General features: G+C 39.2%; 1 protein-coding gene across 1 annotated transcript; it reads left to right on the top strand.

Moving 5' to 3' along the window:
* The first annotated feature begins 23,159 nt into the window (after positions 1-23,159).
* LOC141649612 (uncharacterized) lies at positions 23,160-23,939 on the top strand. Its single transcript, XM_074458296.1, has one exon. It carries the CDS (start codon positions 23,160-23,162, stop codon positions 23,937-23,939), a length of 780 nt encoding a protein of 259 aa, XP_074314397.1.
* Positions 23,940-27,072: the final 3,133 nt, after the last annotated feature.

Genomic DNA, 27,072 nt, shown 5'->3' with positions numbered 1-27,072 from the left:
GTGGTAAGGTTTTTCGGGCCCAAAGAGTAATACCATTGGCGAGGAATCGGCTCCAAAGAGGATGGGAAGATCCTGGTAAAAAGTTCCTGTTTGACCCCCTTAATGGCCATGTAGTCTTTGAAAGCACGGATGTGGTTGAGTGGGTCCTCCACTCCCTTGAACTTAGGCACATCGATCGGGGTGAAGTTGTCGTAATCGGTCCCCAACAGTTCGAACCTTAGGTTATTTTCAAGGTGGATGTTGTTACCTCGGGCTAGGAGTTGTTCTTCCGTGTTTCACCTCTTCTCGGTCTCGATCGAGGTGGGGTATTATGTTCCCCAATTTCCTTGTTCTCCAGGGCGTCGATACGGGTCTCGACGCGATCCAGGGTGACCTTAAGAGCGGTAAGCAGGCTGGCTAGCTGATCAGTTGTGACATCTCTGTTGTTATCATTGTTGTTGTTGGACGAAGCTGAAGACGGGGCCATGGCTCTGAGGAAGAAAAACGGATCACATTACAACTCAATCCGACACGGTTCCATGACTGAACGCAGACAACATAGAGGACGAGACCAATATCGGACTCAACAAGACGAGGGTGACCGTGTGTGGTCCGTCGGTGCTGACTCGATTTATGACGTGACGGTATTTGACCGAACCTTTGACACGAGTCCAACATGACGGCGTGACGCCGTTGGATGGGTCTCGTGGTGAGACGACTCATAAGTAAAGACCCATAAGTACGTTTGCTTTGACTCAATAGACACGAGGCGGAATTGGAATGGTGGACTGAAGTTTTCGAAAATAGAAATTTTCAAAAGATTCATTTGTCGCTTTAATGGGCGGCTTCCGAAGATAGAAATCTCCGCAAGTCGATCAGTTGAAAAGGGTTGTCTTAAGTTTTTTTGCAGAAAACGGTTTGAGTTTGAGTCGGCTCGGAAAACAGTGTGTTGCTTCCCAAGATGGTTTTGAAATTCAAAATTGTATGTTTTGAAAATCGAGTTTGAAATGTTTGAAAAGGTCTCGGGGACGGTGCATGGTCCTCGGGATCTCGAAAGTGTTTCGAGAAAAGGGTGTGTGCTTTTCTCGGGTTTTGAAAGGGCCATTGTCGGCGCGAAACGGGTTAAAATCCGTGTCTAGACGCGGCGATTATAACGGCGTAAAAAGGTGATTTTGAAATGGTTATACAAAACCGGGTTTGAAAATCCTCATTACCACGGCCTAGAAAGGCGTGTTGAAATGGTTATACAAAACCGGGTTTGAAAATCGTCATTACGACGGCCTAGAAAGGCGTGTTGAAATGGTTATACAAAACCGGGTTTGAAAATCGTCATTGCGACGGCCTAGAAAGGCGTGTTGAAATGGTTATACAAAACCGAGTTTTGAAAATCGTCATTACGACGGCCTAGAGAGGCGTGTTTAAATGGTTATACAAAACCGAGTTTGAAAATCGTCATTACGACGGCCTAGAAAGGCGTGTTGAAATGGTTATACAAAACCGAGTTTGAAAATCGTCATTACGACGGCCTAGAAAGGCGTGTTGAAATGGTTATACAAAACCGAGTTTGAAAATCGTCATTACGACGTCCTAGAAAGGCGTGCATCGGTCGGCGAAAGACAGAGGTTTGAAATGGCCATTATAACGGCGCAAAAGGTGATTTAAAAGTTCGAAAATGACACGGAAGGACTTATGATCAAGTAGCACATAAGCACTCACAGTTTCATTATATTATGCATCAAGCTGACACGGGTTTTGGCTTAAAAGGGACGGTTACACACCAAGCAATCAAACCCCGATTTGCGAGAGGAATACCAATCCAAACAAAATGTGTAAGGAGGGTGCCCTAGCCTCGTGCTCGAAAGTGATGAAAGCTCTTTGACGAAACAGAAATGTGTAACGTCAATGGTATGCTTGACTCAATCGGTATTCGAAACGTGGGGATGAGAAAACTCACGCCGACGGGACGAGCCAATTGGTCGAAAAAGGGTTAGGTTGTGGGCCCGGACAAGGAACCCGACCGTGACCGTAATATCAATTAATGCATTCCAACCAAGACCTCGTTCGAGTCTCACCATCTAGGGATCACAAAGACATAAGTGTCCTAGTTTTCCCAGTAGTCGCCAATCTGTGGACATGGCCCACCTGCAGGTCCGGTTCGATCTGCGGACATGCAGCGGTCTTTTTGAAAGCCACGCTCGGCGGCGTAAAGATGCTTTCGACCGGATCGTTTTTAGATCGGTCGGTTTCGTCTCGGTAAGGGTCTCGAAACGATTAGAGATGTTCGGAGTCGCCACCAAGCATTTGTGGGATGCCTGGAACCCGTTCGAATTCCACTTTATACCTCGGTCAAATCGAAGCACAAAGCAGCGTTTTGACATAGGTACTAAAGATAAGGAAATCGTCCCTCTTTAGCATCCTATCTCTAGAATGACTCTCGTACGCCCTGGATAAGGTCGTCCACTATCCAAAGTTTCTGAGTAAGAGGTGAAGGTACGTATTGGGAAGCCCTTTAATCAGACACCCAATCCCGCCCGCGTTTAGCGGCCTCTACTGATCGATCTTGGTTGGTTGAATGCAAAAGTTGATAAAACGGTTTAAATGCATGAATGCGCATCCAATGATTTAAACCTAATATGTGAGAACTTTCTATGTCGGTTGATTTAATCCAAGTATCAAGTATAAGATGTCGAGTTGGATTAATGATTGATTTGCATGCAAGACGGAAATTAAACATCCATTTACCGTATTAGGTTTAGGGTGCATAACATGATCCATTTGTCTTAGTAAGGCATTTTGCAAATGTGGTTTGAATAGTCATCTGATCCGTCCTATATCCGGGTTAACCGGAGTCGAGATCGTCCTAGACTAATGCTGGAAGGTAACAGGCCCTGTACCAGACGGCTATAAGAGGCGCGAGCCAGCCGGCGGTGTAAGGGGCGTCCCTCTGGTTTTAAAAATGAGAAGGAAAGGGCCTACTTGAGGCGCGGGTTAGCCAACGGCTGTATGCCGTGTTCTGACTATTTAGAAAACGTTATGAAACGTGTTGAAAATGGGTATTTGACCCGATTTGATTTTGAAAGGGTCGTTTAGACCGCATTTGTCGATTTGAAGAATTAGACTCGAATAATCATCATTATTTGATAATATTCGGTGTCGGGTTCAGTTTTGACAAGCTTGACATGAATAGTTTTGAAAATGATTATGGACTAATTGTTTTAAGTCCATTTTGAATGTAATTAGTCGGTACTCATCATCGTACCCGGGTTAAAATCCGGCATGGTATATAGAACCAAGGATGACTTTGTGTTGGTGACTAATATGTTTGTTTGAAAAATGTAAAGAAATGAAATAAAAGGCTTTAAAATACCTCTTAAATGTCATTAACCAAATATTATCACCGAAACACGGATTTAACCGTCATGGTATGAAGAACCAAGGGTGGAAAATGCTTTATGGTTAAAACATGTGAAATGAAACAAAAAGGTTTCGAAAATATTTGAAATGGTAAAAATCGATTACAAATATGAAAAATGGATTAAGGGAAATGACGAGAACATACACGGTTGATCTCTGGTCTGAGCACCCCATTTAGGCGCGAGCCTATTGGCGACCTAAAGGGCTTCTGCCTCAGACCAAAAATCAGTTTTGGCTCATTTATTCCATGTTTTGGTTCATGTTATGCATGTTTTAGCATGTTAAAGTCATGAAACAAATGAAAACATAATAAAAGAGGATTTTTACACCCTCATACTTACATGTTTGGTTATGGCGAGTGACCGACGTAAGTGTAACAACTTGTTTGATCGGAAAAAACTCGGTTTAAAACCGCTTTGGTAAGTAAAAGAGTGTTTTAAAAGTTTAGTGATGGTGTAGTGGTCAAAGTGGTCGGAGAAGTGGTTTAATGCACGATGACGGTACCAAAAAATGTGTAAGGCTCGTGTTTACGATCGGTAGGTCATAAACACGCGTCGGATTGTGACTTTAGATGTCGAGTCGAGAATTTTAAGGGAGAAAAGAGGGGGCGAACAGTCGCGTAACTCTCAAATGGGTGGCATTTGAGGGGTATTTATAAGAGAATGAGTGGTTGTGTGAGTTTTGAGCGACGTGGCCACCTGGGCTGCTCAAAGAGGCGCGAGCCACGTCGCGGCACTTCGAGTTGTGTTGTCACTATCACAACAAACGCAATCATGATTTGTTCTATCCTAGGTTTTGTAGTCACATGTTTGGTACTTGACCATTCATGAATCCGGAAATCAAAATTCATTTTATACCGTTAATTGCCCAAGGAAATCACACGTTAGTTTCACCTCTTGACAACACAAATTCCCAAACTCAGTCACTATCTGCAAATCCACGTCGTGACATGTCTCCATTAAGTTCACTATATACCACTCTTCTCAATCCCTCAAAAATGACCTTTCATTATATATATTCTTAACCAACACAATTCCTAACCATCTCCCTCCATAATTCTTTACACATTTCAAGTTGCTACTATCCACATTCTTCCTTTCAATCTATTCATTCTCACGTACCTTAGACTCACATCATCCCTTGCCCATATTTACTTACTTTACATTACTCAACACAAAATCATATCACTCATATCTTCTCACAAAACATGCTCCATGCCTTATTAAGCCTTACCAATCCTTCTTTGCTTTTTCCACTATCCATCACAACCACACATAACTCGTGTTCTCCCACCGAATTCATACTCACCACAGGTGCCACTCACTACACCATAAGATTGGGTAACTTACGCATCAAGACCAACATACCTGTAAAACAATGCATAAAGAAGCAAAATAACACCTTTGAATTAAATATAATATGCAACGAAGTCAAAAGATAAGCATATGACCCAAAACAGGGGTCACTAGATCGAGTGCAGGCCACTCGATCGAGTAAATGACTTACTCGATCGAGTAGGTGAAAGTCAGAGACACGTATAACAAATTACCAGGGCTACTCGATCGATTAAGGGGTACTCGATCGAGTACCAAGGTGCACTCGATCGAGTGAGGGCCACTCGATCGAGTACCCTACGCATTTCTCAGCACTGTCCAGTTTTCGTAAAACGGTCATAACTCACTCGTTTATTGGTCGTTTTGGGCGTGTGACCTATCGTTAGAATCGTAAAGTAACAAGCTATCACCTCCAATTGGAATCACATTAAAATCATTCATGAATCTCAATTTATAACAGTTTAAAGACAACCTCTCCATTATCGAAAACGCAACTACTTGATTTTACTTCCAAACAACTTAAACGACAACAAGGTAAACAAAAACAACTCGATGCTCATAAAACCAGTATCCCTAACCACATGTTACTATCTCCAAAAGCCAAGCAACAACATCCATTATGCACATGCATCATTCAATTTACCAAGCATGTATTACCTACATGTTTTTATTCTATAACTTTACGTAAACAAAATCACAAATATATAACATCAAGTCTCCTATTCACGTGTTACTAGCATAACAACATTATAAAATCTCTTCCATCATACAACATGCTTTATCAAAAATCATATTATCATGCAACAATTATCATCTTTTTCCACCAATTATTCATGCTCTTACTCAAACTTTCAGCTACATAAACTCGTACAGCACTACCAACAACATATATGTATACATAACTCTATGTATAACTCAAATCAAACAAATTTTCTTTGCGTATTTCTATAATGCCATATCGTAAAACAACTATCATGCTTTCAATCAATAATGTATAACATTACCTCATTATCATCTTTCTCTACACATTCCCCATTCTCCACATACATAGATCCACCAATTTATACCACACTTTGCTACAAAGATACACAATTCACAAGATAAACACATAGCGATCCCGACTCATATCCCATGGTGACCGGTTCAAAATTGTAGGGCGAGTTCGCGACTTCAGGATGTCTCCCAAGTCTATGCATTAGCTCCTACAACTTATACCTCGGGTTCATTTTAATTAGACTCCCTATATTCATTAGATTCATTGGTTATAGGTTTCAGGATCGTCGCTCTGATACCACTTTGTAACACCCCCATACTCCAAGTGTCTTACCAGGAACACTTAAGGCATGGAAGTGCTACCATCTCGGTTACCCGAGGCAATGATAATCAAATGACAATGAAGAAACATAATTTAAATAACAATAGAGTTTAAAGTGATTACATGATCAAAACCAAAACTGTTAAATTGAAATACAAGATTCTCAGACGGTCTACTGCTAAAACTATCAAAGCTATAAAACATCGTCTGACACAGCGGAAGACTTCTAACTGCCACGTGATGACTCATCCCAGCTATCCCATACGCGTCATATCATACCTGCTCAATAACTGCTCACCACCCCCGAATGGATCACCACAGTTTTTAAAACATTTAAACAGGGTTAGTGCTAATTACACAAAAACAATGCCACAATGAAACAAGTACACAAACAGTTCAAACAGCTCAACACAATCCCAGTCTCCATCTCCCATCTCCACACAACTGACTACACACTAAAGTGTGTAGCCCTGCCAGAGTACCCATCGCAACAGGTTACTCCTCGCCGCCAGTGGGGGACCGCAGCCGTTCCCACCTAAGCCCGGCTCATCTCCATCGAGCGATAAACCCATGTTCATTAATGTGCATATCCCTCCTGTGGCGGGTTCCACAGAAGATGAATCAAGGGCGTGAAGCCACTCCCGCAAGTGTCTCCACTCAGCCAGGGACGCACCCCGAAGATCACAGACAGTTAAACAGTAATCACAACACAACCTCAACGACCGTCTGAAACATTCAACAACATAATATCACAACCGTCTGAAACAATCAACAATACAATATCACAACCGTCTGAAATAATCAACAATTACTATCTACAGCACAATCACCACACACATCATGTAACTAATACTGAGTAGGGAAACCCTACCTGAAATAAGCCATCACCAAGATTGTCACAATCAGCTAATCATAATCATTCTTCAACAAAATCACCTCCTATAGACACACAATCATACAATCGCAATCTACAACAATAATACTCCCCAAAACCCCCAAATTACCCAATTAGGGTTTTAAAGAAACTACACGAAACACTACATAAATTATACAAGGAACTTACCCCTGACACGACGATCACAACAGTGTAAAGAATAAGATGATCCGACTAACCAAGCCTTGGGATTTGCCACTAATGCGATGAATGCGAAGAACGTAACTTTCAATCTTCTCTAGAAAGGTTTTAGGATGATAAAAGTGTTTAAGAAAGTGACGAAACCTTTTTATATTAATCCCGCATTAGTAACAAAACCCGTCAAACCCGTAAAACACACTTACTCGATCGAGTAACTAACGTACTCGATCGAGTGCCCCTTACTCGATCGAGTGCCAAGGCTAATCGATCGAGTACCCTACAGGCAGAATACTGTTTTGCAAATCAAAACATACTTACTCAACAGAGTAAGCCCCACTCGATAGAGTACCAAGAGACTCATAAAACCGTAGTATTACACCTAAATTCTAACCCATATATTGAGCTAGGGTTTGCGCGAGTCACGAGGCATATGAGCCGTGACATCTCATGTAACCTAAGGTGTATTTGGTAAAGATTTTATTTCATAATAATATCTTTACATATCTTATATATCTTGCTTAATATATTTGTTTATGATAAAATATATTCTTGTTATAAGAAATCTTATCATATCTTAGAATTTATATAAAAGATAATATTTGAATAAATTATATTCTATCTTTTGGAATATTCTTTGTTATCTTTTAAGGCTTTTTAGGAAAGAAATAATAGAAGATATGATTTGTTAGCATATCTTCTTTATTCGGCCATTAGGGTTTTTGTAAACCGAGTTGCCCTACTCTTTCTTTCCTATAAATACTTTACTCTTTACAACTTCTAAAATAGAGACCTTAAGCATAAAAATTGATTTTAATTTTACAATGCAAACCGTGTGTTTTCAAAGCAGAAAAACCATTTTGTTATTTTTGAAAGGTCGTGTGTTTTAAACTCGTATACTCGTTCTTATTGTTATCGTTATAAGATAATAGTGCTTAGTTGATTTCTTACTTGTTCATTAACATGAACCTTTGCAAGAATCATTAGTGCTTTCTTATTAGCGTAAGTTAGACACTCGAGTATTTAACGGTACTCATTGAGTTACAGCTAGAGTTAGTTGTACTAGTTGGGTTAGTAAATTTGTAATCCGTAGAAAGGTACTAAATTTATTAATCGAGAATAGTGGACGTAGGTTTTGACTTGTGAAACTGAACCACTTCAAAAACCGTGTGTCTCCTTTCTTTCGTTCGTTTGTTTATTTCGTTTTACATTCACTAGTTGATAAATAAACTTTAAATAATCAATTACATACACATAATCAAAAAAGCTTTCAAAAGTTTTAAACCCTCAATTTACCCCCCCCCCCCCCCTTGAGTATTTTGGATCAATAGACTCTTCAATTGGTATCAGAGCCTCGTGCTCTTGATTGCCAAACCGCAAAGAGGCTGATCTATCTTATTTTTCATTTATCTTATCGTTTTATATTTCGCTGCCTATCACGTGATAAATGGATTCCAAATATCTCATGTGTCCTGTCTTTGATGGGAAGAATTATGGATTATGGAAAAACATGATGACTCACTATGTGAAAGGTCACGATTGGGTGTGCTGGAGAATTATCCAAAACGGACGGCACAAAATTCTTATAGCATCCGAGGAAGGCACTACCTATGAAAAGAAAGAAGAGGACTATGTCGAGGCCGACTACAAGAAGGCCGAAAAGAACTCCAAAGCAATAAGTCTCCTGCAAAACGGAATGACTTCTATAGAGTTTGATCGGTTTTCTTCATGCTCTACGGCCAAGGAGATATGGGATGGGCTTGAACTAGCTTATGAAGGTACTTCCATTGTTTGGAAGCACCGAATAGATTTGCTTATGCAAAAATATGAGCTATTCATTATGGAGCCTAATGAGTCCTTAGATAGTATGACCGCAAGGTTTTCAAGCATCATAAACGAACTGAAAAACCTAGGTAGGAAATTCAGTACTGAGGACATTGCTAGAAAGGTTCTTAGGAGCCTGACTAAGAAGTGGCGTGCTAAAGTCACTGCAATGGAGGAATCACGAGATCTTGAAAACCTATCCTATCAAGAACTTATCGGTGCTCTTATGGCCCATGAAATTACTCTTAACAAGGATGACGCTGAACCAAGCCGTAATAAGAGTATGGCCTTAAAGAGCGAAGAAGTTGACTCTGAACTAGAGGATGAAACTGTTTTGTTTGCACGCCGTTTCAAAAATAAGATATTTCGAAACAAACAAACAAAATCATCCTACAACAACAACAACAAATCATCCAACAAAAAGGTTACTGAATCAAAGTCGTCCTTCGCAAATAGAGGTTGCTTCAAGTGTAGAGAATCTGGTCATATGATCAAGGATTGTCCAACATGGGAGAAGATCAAGGACAAGACAAAAAGCGAGAAGACAAAGAGAGAATTCAAACAAGTGATGATGGTTTCGTGTTTGGGAGACCTTGACTCAGAAGATGACGAGGGATATGAAGACAACGAAGTCGCCAACCTTTGTCTCAGCAGTGTTAGTCTTGACCTAATCTCCGACAGCGACGATGAAAGCACAAACTCTCACTCAAACTATTGCTTTCTCGGAGAATCAGACGAAGATGACGATGAAGAGGTGAGTTATCTTGAGCTTAAAAAACGCGTTAAGAAATTGTCTAAAAGTGCTTTAATTGAATTCTTTGAACAATATCTTGATAAGTGTCACGAACAGGACTTGGAATTAAAAGATCTAAAGGAACAGATTCTCGAAATTGCAGAAGAGAATTACACTCTGAAGGCTAAGGCTAAGAAGTTAAAGTCTAAGGTTACAGCTGAGAAAGCAACAACATTAGACTCTACTATGGCTGAAAAGAAGGAATTAGAGTCCAAAGTTATAGCTAATGAAGCTATAACTTCCGACCTAAAGCTTAACATCAAGCGCCTTCAAGCCAAAGTTATAGCTAATGAAGCTATAACTTTAGAACTTAGAAAAGCCAAAGAACTTTTGGAAACTAGAATCACATCTGATGAAGCAGTGATCTTAGACCAAAAGAAAGAGATAGAATCACTTTCCAAGCAATTAAAGGAATCTAAGACCGACATGATCAATGTTAAGAAACAACATTCCGATGTTGTATTCCTTCTTAACAAACGATTCCAAGACTTTCGTGATAACTTTAAGAAAGATAATGATGTAGATCACACGAAATGTCAAGAGGAAATTAAAACCCTAAAAGACCTACTTCTACATGCTAGAAAGGTTTGTGATAAGTGGGAAGGTATCACAAAAGTCCTAAACTTCCTAACCGAATAATCTGACAATAATATGAAGACGGGGTTAGGACATAAGTGCTACAACCGTAGAGATCACTCTAAATGCAAATCAACACCTTCGGATTTTGATTTCAGAAAAAGGAAGTATGCTGATCTTCCTGAATACCTGATTTGCAATTACTGTTGTCATACGGGTCACATCCAAATCAATTGTGTCAAAAAGGCTCATGATATACGAAAAAATGCCGACCATGCTAAAACTGTTGACACGGTTGACGAGAATGATGAAACCCCCATTAAGGAACCTAACGAAGAAAGGAACAATAAATTTCGTTGGTTCTATGACATGGCCTTCGACTACAGCAAGAAACCTAGCACCTCACAAAACCCTTGTCGATCTCAACCTAGTAAACCTATTCACAAGGGAAATAGTCATGAAAGACCTAGAGAAATTCCTAGACCAAGAGAAATCCCTAACCCTAGAACTCCTCCCAAGCCAAATAAACCAAGGGTTAGAAAAACGGTTATTAGACGAGTTTGGGTTCGAAAGGATTTAGTATATAGAGTAACTAATCATAAGGGACCCAACTTAGCATGGGTACCTAAAAACTGTATCTAATCCCTTCTGCAGGACGTAGTGAAAGAAAACAATCAATGGTATCTTGATAGTGGATGTTCAAGACACATGACTGGAGATAAGAATCTGTTTCTTTCACTCAAGCCCTTCAACGGAGGAAAAGTAACGTTCGGGGACAACAAAAAGGGAAAAGTTATTGGCGTTGGCAAAATCGGAATTTCTAAGTCTCACGCAATCAGTGATGTTTATCTCGTGGACGGTCTAAAACATAACTTGCTAAGCATATCTCAACTATGTGACAAAGGTAACAAAGTAGTTTTTCATACTGATAGTTGTCGCATTATTATTGAAGGAACTAGCAATGTTATTCTAGAAGGCCACAGGAAAAGAAATGTTTATATGGTAGATTTAAATGCTATGCCTACTAACTCTTTTTCATGCATGAAAGTTACTCTTGATGATCCTTGTTTATGGCATAAACGGTTTGGTTACATTAGCTCACTAACCTTGAACAAACTCAAGAAGTGGGACTTGGTTGAAGGGTTACCTAAGATCAAGTTCGACCAAGAAAGGATGTGTGACACGTTTGCAAGGTGCAAACAAGTAAGATCATCGTTCAAACGGAAAAGATTAGCCTTGGAATTAGTACATATGGATTTATGTGGACCAATGAAGGTAAGAAGTAGAGGAGGATCCAGGTACGTCTTTGTTCTTGTAGACGATTACTCAAGGTATGTATGGCCTATCTTTCTTCATTCAAAAGACGAAACTTTTGATGAATTTGATTGTCTTATGAAACGTGTTCAAAACAAATATAAGACTAATCTTGTATCTATTCGTACGGATCATGGCACCGAGTTTGACAATCAAGCTTTAATAGAATATTGTAGAGTTAATGGTGTAGGGCATAACTTTTCTGCACCAAGAACTCCTCAACAAAATGGTGTTGTTGAACGTATGAATAGAACCTTGGAAGATATGGCACGTACAATGCTTTTGTGTAGTGGTTTACCTTTTAACTTTTGGGCTGAAGTCATTAGTACTTCTTGCTATATCCATAATCGTGCTATGATTCGACCTATTCTCAAGAAAACCCCCTAATAACTCCTTAGAGGTCGAAAACCTAATATCTCCCATATTCGTTGCTTTGGGAGTAAGTGCTTTGTTCATAATAACGGTAAAAACCGTTTAAGTAAATTCGACCCTAGGAGTGATGAGGCGATTTTCGTAGGATACTCAGATCATAGTAAAGCCTACAAAGTCTTCAATAAGAGAACTCTTTATTTTAAAGAAAGTGTCCATGTCATCTTTGATGAGGATAATGTGTTTGATAAGTCTATACAGGATGAGGAAGAAGACTTGGATGAACCCGACTTCCGTCTCTCAAGAGATGATCCCCCGGAACTAGAATTGGAGGATAATGAGATTAAGGGAACGAATGATGAACTTGATCGTTCCTCAAAAGATAAAAAGGAGAAAACCAAAGTTATAGTTGATGATACTAAAACATTGACTCAAAATAAGGACTCCCAAACCAATGTTATAGATGATGTTACTATAACATTGAATCCAAATCAAGGTGTAGAGTCTGAGGTTATAATCGGTTCTAATACAACACCCGGATTGGATTCAGGGGGAACTTCCTCCAATTCCGAGCCAAATGAAGTTGGGTCAAGCTCAAATAACGATGATGAACCAAGTACTTCAACAAAGTGGAAATACAAGAGCTCACACCCCATGGACAATATTCTAGGGAATATTAAAAAGGGTGTTCAAACTAGACGTTCCTTGAATAACTTCTGCTCTTTCTACTCTTTTCTATCCATGATCGAACCAACAAATATCAATGAAGCTCTTGCTGAATCTGATTGGATTATAGCTATGCAAGAAGAGCTACAACAGTTCGAAAGAAACAAAGTTTGGCATTAATTCCTAGACCAAAGGATTGATCTGTCATTGGAAAAAGGTGGGTTTTTAGGAACAAACTGGATGATGCCAGAGTCATTATCAAAAACAAAGCAAGATTGGTGGTCTAAGGTTATAATCAACAAGAAGGAATAGATTATGACGAGACTTTCGCACCTGTTGCTCGTCTTGAAACTATTAGACTTCTGATAGCATTCGCAACACATAAGGGAATGAAGCTCTTTCAGATGGACGTCAAGACAACATTCTTAAATAGATACTTACAAGAAGAAGTCTTCGTTGAACAACCCCCTGGATTTAAGAATAGTAAATTTGAAGATCACGTCTTCAATTTGGATAAAGCCCTATATGGATTGAAACAAGCACCTAGGGCATGGTACGACAGATTATCTAAGTTTCTACTTGACAGTGGATTCAGTAGAGGATCCGTTGATAAAACCCTATTTCTAAAATCTGAGGGTTCTGACCTTTTGGCTGTTCAAATTTACGTCGATGACATCATCTTTGGATCGACCAACCTAAGCCTATGCAAGTATTTTTCTGAGTTGATGACCTCCGAGTTCGAAATGAGTATGATGGGAGAACTAAAAGTCTTCCTAGGTCTGCAAATACAACAAACCGATGAAGGCATTAAAATCCATCAACAAAAATACATCAAGGAATTAATTCGAAAATTCGGAATGGAAAACTCCTATGCTATGCCTACTCCAATCGTCGAGAACAAGAAATTAACATTAGATGAAGACGGTAAATCAGTTGATGAAACTACTTACCGTGGAATGATTGGGTCACTGTTATATTTGACCGCAAGTAGACCCGATATTATGTTTAGCATATGCGTTTGTAAGAGATATCAATCATCTCCCAAAGAATCGCATATGACGGCCGTAAAACGAATTTTACGATATTTAATTGGAACGGCCAATCTATATTTATGGTATCCGATGGAGTGTAATTTTGATCCAGTCGGTTATTCCGATGCCGATTACGCAGGATGTTCTCTAGACAGAAAAAGCACGTCGGGTGTCGCCACATTTGTCGGACCGTGTATTATTACGTGGGGTTCGAAGAAACAAAATTCGGTTGCTCTCTCAACTGCTGAAGCCGAATATATTGCTGCAGGACTAGTATGTACTCAACTATTATGGCTTAAGCAACAATTACGTGATTATGGTGTTGACGTAGGATGTATTCCTATTTTATGTGATAATACTAGTGCAATAATTATTTCTAAAAATCCCGCACAACATTCATGTACTAAACACATTGAAATTAGACACCATTTTATTCGAGACCATGTTGAGAAGGGGAATGTAAAACTAGAATTTTGTGGTACTGAAAAACAATGGGCAGACATTTTGACAAAATCGTTAGCTAGAGAACGATTTGAGACTTTACGGTTGGAAATTGGTTTAATCTGTGACACCCCTAAAATTTAGCGTTAAATAAATACGTAAATTCTACAGAAAAACTGACAGGATATGTTTGTAATTGGTTCAACTAGATAAAACCTGTAATTTTTAAAACTTTCCTAAACCATTCACAAACAATTCCAACTTAAGAGTGCCCAAAACCTGCAAATGCCAACCAACTAATTTACATAACCCAACTAAAGTTGCGAGAATATAAAAATACAAACCCAAGGTAAAAGAGGGAGACATATGTCCCTTCAAAATATATACATAACCAAAAATTAAAAGGTTTACTACTAAAAATAGCCAAACTAGGTCCAAGGTTCCTTATGCTCACTAGCTCGTCTGTGACCCCATCTAAATCTTCAACCTGTCAATCGCATTTTATACAAACACGAAAGCCACAATTCAGTGGGGAGTAACTTCGAGTCCTCCCAGCCACGAAACGTCATATTTAATGTAACATGTAATGTAACATGTAAAGAATTTGATAAACCATTTACTTATCAAGTATTCTAACGTGTGAACTCTAAACTGACCAAAATAAACTATCATGTGAAACATATAACAAACAGGAATCCAAACTTTATCAATCAGAACCGCTTACATCTCACCTATTACAATTCATAAAATCACCATACAAGAAAGGGCAATATATCAAAGACAGGCATAAGTTCTTAGTACGGTCAATAGTCACTTTGTAACTCGAGTCTATACCACGAGGTAGGGAAGGTAATCGAACCGGTATCTTGGCTCAATGTTAATATTAATAAAACATGGCCAAGACACAACACAACCCTAGCCTAAAATCTGCGCAGACCTAGACATGCGGATACACACCACCGCACCCAAGACCCACAATTTTTCTAAAACAAAGTGAGTACCCTAAGGAGTCCACCAAAGGGTTGGCTAGTACTTAAGCTGACCACTTACTATCAAAATAAGTAACGAGGTCATGCCCCAACTTGGATATAAATCCACTAGCCAGAACACAAAGGCTATTAAGCGGTGAACATATACTCGTCGAGACTATAAAGACCTATCTATGACAAACACAACAACTGCAAGAAAAGTATTTAATACCAATACCATTTCTAGCAATATTAACAATATTAAAGACTTCAGGGAATCTAGGGCCATTTCTACAATATAAGAAACTATTAAATTCAACCAACTATACATGTGAACTTAAAAACTTGATAAATGGCCTAAAACAAGAAAAAGGCCGATTATCCAATACATATAAAATTTCATCCAACCGAATTTTTACCCGCAACCCCACCTGCGCGACAGTGCGGGTTAAATTGCAGCTGACCCATCACTCAATTAACTGACATCGAATCAGTCAAAGGGACTAAGGCTCAGTTTTCGGCACAATCATCAAAACATTACAATTATTGCTATAAAATTCATTTTATAAACTATCCTAACATGTGATAACTATCAATATAAGCATACTTCATCATCAAAATTATTTTACTACTAACTTTATTTGTTTTCTAAGACTACCCACATACTACTTTTACTAAACATATCATTAATAAACCCGAAACTACAAGTGATGCATGAAAATCCGCGAGACAAGCAACGGGCTGACCCGGGCCAGCCGTGGGCCTGCCATGGGCCTGCCGGGCCTGCTGCCGCCACCCCTACTCCTCCATTTTTCCGTTTTTGTTCATTTTAACATCGTCTGAACATTAATTAATCGTTCCCAATACTAACATGTTAACTTAAACTATCAAAAGACATGTATTAGACATGCATGCAACCCATTTTAACATGTGAAAATTAACTACTCAAACAAAAATCACAAAAACATACAAAAATCAAAGAATGTGACGATTATTCGTCGAGTAACTCGAAATATGTTACCTTAAGCTAGAAAATGAGCAATTAGCACCTTGAATACCAAACCCTAATATACACTAGCCGCTATCTTCCACAATTTACGAGTCCCCAAACTCGTCTTCCAATTCTTCACCTAAACAAACAATAAGAACACAAAAATAAGCATAAAAACCGAAATTGTGCCAAAATTCGTCTTAAAACAACTTCAAGAAAACTGAAATTAAAATATACCAGGTTATAGATCTCGACGAGAGGATTCCGGAAATATAAATTATGCGAAAATCCGACAAGAAATGAGGAAGTTATGGTGATTTTTAGCTTGAAATTGTAGAAAAATGGTGTTTTTGGTGTTTTGGGAAAAGTTTGGAGTAGATAGAAAAGAAAAATCAGAAAAATGAAGGGGAAGGGGGAGGTGCCGCGTGAAAGGGAGAGGAAAGGAGGAAAAGTGCGGGTTTAGTCGGGATTTTACGAGTCGGTTTTGGCTCGTTTCGATAATAATTAAAACCGTTGGTCAAATGCAAATTCCGACAAGACCAAAGTTCTTAAACACGAGATTACAAGAAAATTGAATACTCATACGACCCATTTCCAAAATCGTTTACCCAATTTTCAATAGGTTTGTCATTTTCCCCGATATGCCCATTTTTCGAAATAAAAAGTTTTTACACGGTTTAAACTATTTTTAAACATTTCGAAACTATTTAAATAAATACTTTACTTCAAAATATAATAAAATTATATTTCTTTAAATTATTTTTACTTCAAATACATTAATATTAAATTCAACTTGATTAATAAATTACTTTCAAAATATATTAACGGTCCGAAATTACGGGGTGTTACAATCACCCCTCCTTTTAAAAAGTTTCGTCCTCGAAACTTAGAAGGAGAAATTATAGTAAACAACATTTTAATAATATAGTTATAAGATAATATAGGTATCTTTTCAATGAAACGGTGATATTCTCGTTGATCAGACAAGAACATCCACTTTCATATTAAGATATATAAATATTTCTACACCAATAAATGAGAAAACCCATTATTGGGACGTCTCCAACAACGAGATTTAACACTCATTAATGTTAAAATCAAAGTAAGAGAAAGGTAATCTACTTAAATTTTCTTTTGCAAAAAGCCAAAATAGAAGTAAAGGTTTCACTTTTAAACCCAATTGGGGTCAAATCCCTAAAAATGTAACATTAAACCTTGACAAAGAAGTCATAAATAGATCAAAATTAACAGAAATCGGACAAATCTTAACAAAAACTCGGGTCTAGAAATTAAAATTACGATAAATGAATTTATATTCAAGAAAGGAATAGGGAACTAAATCAAATTTTCATTTTCAAGTCTTCAAAAATAGGTTAGGTTTGCAGAAGTGACATAAGCTTTCAAGAATGAATCGAAACTGGTAGCTTGAAATATTTAGAAATTCCTCGAAGGAAAAAGTAACTTAGACATCATAGGAGCAAATATGCTAAAAGGATTCAAGCTTAACTAATCAAAAGAGCTGTATGAATTTCATGGGGTAAGAATTGAAGTCGAACCTAAAAGAGTGTCAAGAATGGAGTTTCATAGGTTACCAACATCAAACTTATGAGAGGAGTATGATAAAATAAGGAAGAGAGGTATGAGCGGTAACGCTCATGATCAAAGAAAAAGGGAAAATTAATCAACAAGGAAACGCCAGACGCTTTTATCTCAAACAACAACATCACTCAAAACGGTTCCAAAAACTTCCTAACAACAAAACTCATAACCACATCACTCCCAAGGGTTTCCTCAATCGCTTATGTTACCTCATCCTAATCTGTTCCCTGAAACAAGGTACTCCACTATAAGTGTGATCTCATCGCTCCAAATCCTCAAACATCCAGAAACAACTTTCACAAGTCTAAGGTCAAGGCTTCTAACAAAATTACATTCGTATCCAACTAGTGTCAACTAATACCAAATCACATCACCGATCCATTATGGTCATCAACATTTCAAGGAATATTCTTTCAAATTTGACATCCTAAAACTTACTTACCATCAAATTTCCAAGGAGCAAGGTCTTAATTGTAACAACACTTTATCACTTCAGAGTTCCTAAAACCATAAGCTGAAACTATGTTCTTTAACCTAACAATTGGTGTCAACCATACCATTACCCTTTCTAGTTACCAAAACAAGTGCTAAGACTTCCCAATAATGTAGCTTACTCTCACTCTCATACCATAGCTCAAGTAGTAATCAATATCACTCACTAAAATCAACTAATAATCCCACATTTAACATTTCTCTCACGGTAACATATACATTATCAAACCCTCATATCCAAAGTTATTATGGGAGCCAATCAAAAACTCGTCTACTTAGTCAATCCTATATCCTCAAATCCACCATTCAGTTTCATCCATTTTAAGTCAAGTACTAGGCACTAGTACCCAAACATAATCAACAATGCCATGTTCCATAACCTTAGTAACCAATGCAACTCACATTTGACACACAACATCCACCAATCCAACGTACTCACTTTATCAAGGATCTATAGGTATAAGAACCATCAAGTATGTCTCATCACACTACCTAAGTCTTTCCAATATCAAATCCTCTCAAAACCAGGAAAGGGTCAGACACAACAATCCCTTCAAAGGTCATGATGTCCAACCAAGGCCAACATTTCTCAAAAGAATTAGTATTATAAAAAGGCGTTAAGGAAGGATAAGCAAGGAACAAATGACATGTTAGGAAATAAGGAGTCGGACCGTAAAGATAACGATTGACATAAATAAGAGGTATTCAAGTTAAGAAGATATCTCGGGCAAGAAGAAGATACGTAAAATTTGGCATAAAAACAAGGTTCAACCAACGTTAAAGAGAAGGAAAGGAGAATAGAAGCGGCACAATGAAAGGGTTACCGCTTACCAAACACTCATCAAAGCTTATGATCGCTATGATAAGGTTACATCACTAAGGTGCTCAACCAAGCCCCAAAAGTCTACCAAAATATAAGACTAACAAGGACTCCACAAAGGTAGGTATTCCTCAACTCAATTGGTTCTAAGAGCCAAAATCAATTTACCACACCAATCCATTTGTTACCACCCATGTCACAAAGTATCTCCTTTACAATTCTCGTCATTGAACTTCACTTACTATGTCATCCCCAAGTACCATAGCTTGTCTACCCTTTATCTCACCACTTAATACTTATAGTCTCCGATACCATAAATTAGCATCACATCTTTGAACTTACGAACTACATCGAACAACATTCCACCAAAATTCCCAAATTCGGATATGATTAATAAAATCAACCACATGTTCCCAAATTTCGAAAGGTCATCAAGGGTTACTCTATACTAGATTTGGTCAACTCGAAAGGTTTAACAAACTAACTAATTCCAAAGTACGATACCAATCCATTAAGCAACGTCAACGTCCTATTGTATTTCTTCCAAGGCCTTCAAGGATTAGGGCTAACTATCATTCCTTTAATTTCCACAAGAAACATCAAGACTCTCAAATGAAGAAGCTCAGATTCATTCCATCTTATGTGCTAAGGTAGTACCCATGCTCAATCATCTATAACAAACAAGCTCTCATATCAAGCACAACTAACAAGACTAACCTAAGGATCCCAAGTTATATTCTCCTATACAACTCAAACCTTAAACAATCAATTTCTCAACTCGTTCACGCCCTCCAATGATACATTCTCTCAAAACCGGGTTCTCTTGAACAAGGGGACTATCCTGCGGAATAAAAGGAAGGTGTCCACATGGACTTTTATTATAAGAAGGAAACGAACTAAGGATGAATCGGGGGAAAGAATTGAAGAGTAGTTACCAAGGCGAGAGAAGAGGAATTTGAAAGACGAAAATTAATTAGTACCTAACAATTAGCAATCACAAACAGACTACCACATAAAATCCTAAATCTACCCATCCTACCCATCTCTCAAGTTTATTATTTAAAGGTCAAGTGCTTTTAAGTGGGGTGCACAAACGTGCGTCGGGAGCAACAAGCTCTGATACCAACTGTGACACCCCTAAAATTTAGCGTTAAATAAATAGGTAAATTCTACAGAAAAACTGACAGGATATGTTTGTAATTGGTTCAACTAGATAAAACCTGTAATTTTTAAAACTTTCCTAAACCATTCACAAACAATTCCAACTTAAGAGTGCCCAAAACCTGCAAATGCCAACCAACTAATTTACATAACCCAACTAAAGTTGCGAGAATATAGAAATACAAACCCAAGGTAAAAGAGGGAGACATATGTCCCTTCAAAATATATACATAACCAAGAATTAAAAGGTTTACTACTAAAAATAGCCAAACTAGGTCCAAGGTTCCTTATGCTCACTAGCTCGTTTGTGACCCCATCTAAATCTTCAACCTGTCAATCGCATTTTATACAAACACGAAAGCCACAATTCAGTGGGGAGTAACTTCGAGTCCTCCCAGCCACGAAACGTCATATTTAATGTAACATGTAATGTAACATGTAAAGAATTTGATAAACCATTTACTTATCAAGTATTCTTGCAGCAGGAGCTGATAACCAGGCCAACACCCTTTTTATGACAGGCACAATTCAAGCCAGTGACACCACTCAGGCAACCTCAACTACCAGTCCAACTTCACCAGGTCACAAGAACAGCAGCCAGGCTAGCCACCAGCAGCCACCTTGGCCAGCTGAATCCTTGTTCAACTAGTCACAAATTAATCCTAAGGAGCAGGCCAAATTCCTAAAGCATTGCACCAAAAATCGATCAAAAGATAAGTTGCAGGGGGGTAAAACAGATAAAGTAAAGTTGCCATTTTTGGCCAAACAAGGGAAAACTCTCAACAAAGAAGAACCTGGCCTATTCAGCACTCATTTTATAGAGCCTTGAGCCATATAAGATGCCTGCACCAAAGCCACTTGACCCACAACAACCAGCCAAAGATTTCAGCAACCAGACAACATGTCACTATCAACCTGCAGCTCTTTTGTTCTTGTTCAGTTTGCCTTAATTTCCTTTGTATCCGTTGTAAAATAAGTCCACTACTCTTGTTTGCTTCCTAAGTTTAATCCTGGCCCTTAGATGGAGTTGTCTAGGGTTTATCATGTACTTGAACATTGCACGAAAGGCCTATATAAGGACCCTTTCTCGATCTGTTGTACTCGGACTTTGATTAATGAAAACCTTGAGATTTCTCTCAAAAATTTGCAAATCTTTTAACTTTGCTGAGTCTTAGTTATAAGTCAGACTTAATATCTTCTTGTGCTTGCTTAGAAGGTGATTAAGGATCTGTGGTGCTACTTGGAATAGGTCTGTGCTTGCTTGAGCTATTCTAAGTGCATTGTCTGGTTAAGCTTGAATTGATTATGTGCTTGCTTGAACAATTCAGTCTTAATCTTCCTAAATTATTAAGTTTAATCTCTGTGCTTGCTTGAGAGTAAATTTGATAATTATATCCTCCTTTGTGTCCAGAAATTATCACAAAAACAGTCACAAGAATCTTTTAAGGAAACTGTCTGAGATTTCTCTTATTTCAGTCTGGTTCTCTATTTGTTAAAAATACTTGGAGTGTGTGTAAAATCCTGAGAATTGGCACAGTTTTAGTTTACTCCCTTAACTAAATTATCACCAAGTTTCATGATTTTTCAAGGTCATTTACTATTTTTATAAAAATCCCCAAGTTTATTGCATTCCCTGAAAATTGCTCCTTTGCCTGTTTCAGGATTTGTCCCATTTGTGCTTGTTCCCATAGTTTACACTGCAAATTCTGGTAATCAGAGCTTAGGTCCATAACACAATCCTATCTTGTGTTAGTCCTGAGTGAGAGAGAGGTCAGTTCATTTTCCCAGCTACATCAACACTACAAAATAACCCAATGAGTGAGGAGAGGTTAGCAGGAATGGAAGCAAAGATGGATCAGTTAACCAACCTGGTTAATGTGACCCTGGAAGTTGTGAACACTGTGATGGCAAACATTCCCACTCCAGAGAGAGGAAGACCACCACCCTACAGAGGAAGGGGCAGGGGTAGAGGTATCCTTGGAGCAGGAAGAGGCCAGCCACACCATGAAGAGGAACTCAACTCGCATTCGAAGAATCCATGATGGAAGAAGGTAACTACTTGGCTAGAGATAAGGATGTTAAGGTAGAAATCCCTGATTTCCATGGTAGTTTAAATCCTGAGGACTTGTTAGACTGGCTTAGATCTGTTGAGAGAGTCTTTGAGTTTAAAAATTATGATGACAGAAAAGCTTTTAAGGTTGCTATTTTAAAACTCAAGGGCTATGCATCTCTTCGGTATGAGAATATGAAACACCAAAGGATTAGAGATGGTAAGGAACCAGTTAGGTCTTGGCTTAAGTTAAGAAAGAAGTTAAAGGAGAAATTCATAGCTAAAGACTATACTCGGGATATTTTTATTAAGTGACTCGGTTGAGACAAGAGCGATTAATCGTTGAGGCCTACCTTAGGAGCTTTGAACAACTAACCCTACAATGTGAGGTCACTGAAAAACCTGAGCAAAAGATTGCTAGGTTCATTGAGGGTTTAGACCCTAAGATAGCTGGCAAAGTAAGAATGCAACAAGTCCGGTCATTTGATGAGGCGCTTAACCTAGCCTTAAGAATTGAGAAGCTAGGGAAGGTGAAGCCTGCAACACCCAAATTTTCCACCAGAACAACTTTCAAACCCTATACTGGTGTCAAAATGACTGAGGTACCTAAACCAGCTACCCAACCAACAGTAGACAAAGGGAAGGCACCCATGTACCCCAGAACCAACCCACCTTTATCCAGGGATAAGATCAAGTGCTTCCAATGTCAGGGCTTTGGCCATTTTAAGAAGGACTGTCCTTCTAACAGAGCTCTCACAATGGGAGATTGAGGAATGGGAAAGGGAAGGTCTAGTTGAGTATGAGGAAGAAGAGACACTGGTTCAAACAGGGATGGAAACCGAGAAGGAAACGATCAAGGACAAGTTGTGGCTCACCCCGACACAGGCACAATTTGGTCCTATGGAGGGTTATGCACTCTCAACCAGCTCCTCTAGAAGCGATCGAGATCCATGATATTCAAGAGTAGGTGCACTGTCCAAGGGAGAGTGTGTAATTTGATCATTGATGGAGGTAGCTGTACCAATGTAGCTTCCACCATCATGGTTAGCAAGCTAAGCCTGCCTACTCAGGAGCACCCCAATCCATACAAACTGAGATGGTTAAGCAAAGGATCTGAAGTGAGAGTTGACAAGCAATGCATTGTTCCCTTTTCAATTGGGAAGGTGTACAAGGATGAAGTGCTGTGTGATGTGGTCCCTATGGATGCCTGCCATCTACTGCTAGGGAGACCATGGGAGTTTGATAGGAATACCACTCACCAGGGAAAGGAAAATGTCTATGTTTTCAAGCATAATGGAAAGAGAGTCACTCTGACTCCCTTACCACCAAACCAGAGGGGTTATGGAAGTCCTAACATGCCTGAGGAGGTTAATGGAGTACTATTTCTATCTGAGGCAGCTATGATCAAGGAGCTGAGGCAAGAACAACCTGTGTTGTTTCTCCTATCAAGGGAAACCAACACTGAATGGAACAAAGATGTACCTGCAGAGGTTCAACCCCTAATTAAGAAGTACAAGGAGGTTTTTCCAGCTGAGTTGCCTAGTGGATTGCCACCCCTGAGAGGCATTGAGCATCACATAGACCTTGTACCTGGTTCTGTGCTTCCCAACAGACCAGCTTACAGGTGTGATCCCACAACAACTAAGGAGCTACAACATCAGATTGAAGAATTAATGACAAAGGGATTTGTAAGGGAATCATTGAGCCCCCGTGCAAGACTGCCTTACTAGTGCCCAAGAAAGATGGAAGTTGGAGAATGTGTACTGATAGCAGAGCTATAAACAACATCACAGTCAAGTACAGATTCCCTATTCCAAGACTAGATGACATGTTGGATGAGCTCAGTGGGGCTCAGATCTTTTCAAAAATAGATCTCAGGCAAGGGTATCATCAGGTGAGAATAAGAGAGGGTGATGAATGGAAAACAGCTTTCAAAACCAAACATGGCCTGTATGAGTGGCTTGTCATGCCATTTGGCTTGTCTAATGCTTCAAGCACCTTCATGAGGCTCATGACTGAAGTCTTGAGGCCCTGCCTTGGAAGGTTTGCTGTAGTATACTTTGATGACATACTCATTTACAGCAGGAGTCCATCTGAACATGTGTTACATTTGGAAGTGATTTTTAAAATACTCAGGGAACAGAAGTTGTATGGGAAGCTTGAGAAATGTACCTTCATGGTCAATAAGGTAGCATTTCTGGGATATATTATATCAGGAAGAGGGATTTCATTGATCGGGAGAGAAGATTCAGCTATGCAAACTTGGCCAGTCCCACAAACAATCACAGAAGTAAGGGGATTTCATGGCTTGGCATCTTTCTACAGAAGATTCATTAAGAATTTCAGCTCAATTGTTGCACCAATTACTGAGTGTATGAGAAAGGGAGACTTCCAATGGACTGAAACTGCTCAGCAATCCTTTGAGAAGATCAAAAAGTTAATGTGTGAGACTCCCATTCTCAAGCTGCCTGACTTTTAACAACTATTTGAGGTGGAGTGTGATGCCAGTGGGGTTGGAATAGGAGCTGTCCTAATCCAAGGCCAGAGACCAGTGGCCTATTTCAGTGAGAAGTTGAATGGAGCCAAGCTGAAATATTCAACTTATGACAAAGAGTTCTATGCAATCATAAGGGCTCTTACACATTGGAGTCACTACTTGAAACCTAAGCCATTTGTGTTGCATTCTGATCATGAGGCCCTGAAATACATCAATGGCCAACACAAGCTGAGCCATAGACATGCTAAGTGGGTAGAATTCCTGCAAGCCTTTAACTTTTCAAGCAAATATAAAGAGGGGAAGCAGAATGTGGTAGCTGATGCCCTATCTAGAAGGCATTCTTTGTTGACTGTCATTAGTAACAAGGTCCTTGGGTTTGAATTCATGAAGGAGATGTATAAGGAGGACCCTGACTTCTCTGAGGAGTGGATTGTTCTCACAGAAGGAGGCTCAACTCAGAGTAAGAAATATATGCTACAAGAAGGGTTTTTGTTTCATGGTAATAGGTTGTGTGTACCAAGGGGATCCTACAGGGATTTACCGATCGGGAAGTCCATTCGAAGGGTTAGGGGGACATTTTGGTGTTCAAAAAACCCTAGATATCTTACAAGACCAATTTTATTGGCCTAGAATGATGGGTGATGTTCAGGCAGTCCTTAGAAGGTGTTCAACATGTCAAAAAGCCAAGAGTTCCTTCCAAGCAGGACCCTACACCCCACTGCCTATCCCTGATAAACCTTGGGAAGGTGTGAGCCTTGATTTCATTGTGGCATTACCAAGGACACAGAGAGGTAAAGACTCAATCATGGTGGTTGTGGATAGGTTCAGTAAGATGGCTCACTTCATAGCCTGCAAGAAGACTGAGGATGCTGCTAGTGTTGCTGAGCTATATCTTAAGGAGATTGTGAGACTTCATGGGGTTCCTAAGACAATTGTATCTGACAGGGATACAAAATTTATGAGCTACTTTTGGAAAACCCTATGGAAGCTGCTAAAGACAAAGCTTTTGTTCAGTACCTCTCATCACCCACAAACAGATGGGCAAACTGAGGTCACTAACAAAACTTTGGGGAGAATTTTAAGGTGCCTAGTTAGCAAAACCTTGAAGGATTGGGATTTAAAGCTAGTTGCAGCTGAATTTGCATTCAACAGAGCACCATCTACTGCAACTGGTTACAGTCCTTTTGAGATAGTCTATGGGGTTAATCCACTTATGCCCTTGGACTTATCTTCTGTCCCAAAGGAAGAGATCAGTCCTGATGCCAAGAGAACAGCTGAACAACTGCTGAAGTTGAATGAAACTGTAAGAAAACAAATTGAAAAGTCCAATGAGCTGTATAAAAAACAATCCAAGAAGCCTAGGAAAAAGAAGGAGTTTGAGGCAGGAGATATGGTTTGGTTGCACCTTAGGAAGGAAAGATTCCCCTCCAAAAGAAAGAACAAGCTTATGCCTAGAGCAGATGGGCCATTTGAAGTCTTGGAAAGAATTGGTCCAAATGCTTATAAAATTGACTTGCCAGGGGAATATGGGGTTCATGGCACATTCAATGTGGGTGATCTAAGTCCATTCTATGAAGATTCTGAGGGAGAGGAGGATCCAGGCTTGAGGGCAAGCCCTGTTCAACCAGGGGGGGTTGCAGCAGGAGCTGATAACCAGGCCAACACCCTTTTTATGACAGGCACAATTCAAGCCAGTGACACCACTCAGGCAACCTCAACTACCAGTCCAACTTCACCAGGTCACAAGAACAAAGAACAGGCTAGCCACCAGCAGCCACCTTGGCCAGCTGAATCCTTGTTCAACTAGTCACAAATTAATCCTAAGGAGCCAGGCCAAATTCCTAAAGCATTGCACCAAAAATCAGACTGAAAAGATAAGTTGCAGGGGGGTAAAACAGATAAAGTAAAGTTGCCATTTTTGGCCAAACAAGGGAAAACTCTCAACAAAGAAGAACCTGGCCTATTCAGCACTCATTTTATAGAGCCTTGAGCCATATAAGATGCCTGCACCAAAGCCACTTGACCCACAACAACCAGCCAAAGATTTCAGCAACCAGACAACATGTCACTATCAACCTGCAGCTCTTTTGTTCTTGTTCAGTTTGCCTTAATTTCCTTTGTATCCGTTGTAAAATAAGTCCACTACTCTTGTTTGCTTCCTAAGTTTAATCCTGGCCCTTAGATGGAGTTGTCTAGGGTTTATCATGTACTGAACATTGCACAGAAAGGCCTATATAAGGACCCTTTCTCAGTCTGTTGTACTCAGACTTTGATTAATGAAAACCTTGAGATTTCTCTCAAAAATTTGCAAATCTTTTAACTTTGCTGAGTCTTAGTTATAAGTCAGACTTAATATCTTCTTGTGC

This window comes from Silene latifolia, chromosome 3, assembly GCF_048544455.1.
Source record: "Silene latifolia isolate original U9 population chromosome 3, ASM4854445v1, whole genome shotgun sequence".
NCBI lineage: Eukaryota > Viridiplantae > Streptophyta > Magnoliopsida > Caryophyllales > Caryophyllaceae > Silene > Silene latifolia.
This window is presented reverse-complemented; position numbering and strand designations above follow the sequence as displayed.

Excerpts from the sequence above, each read along its gene's own strand:
- LOC141649612 (XM_074458296.1), top strand. The coding sequence starts at position 23,160 with ATGATATTCAAGAGTAGGTGCACTGTCCAAGGGAGAGTGTGTAATTTG.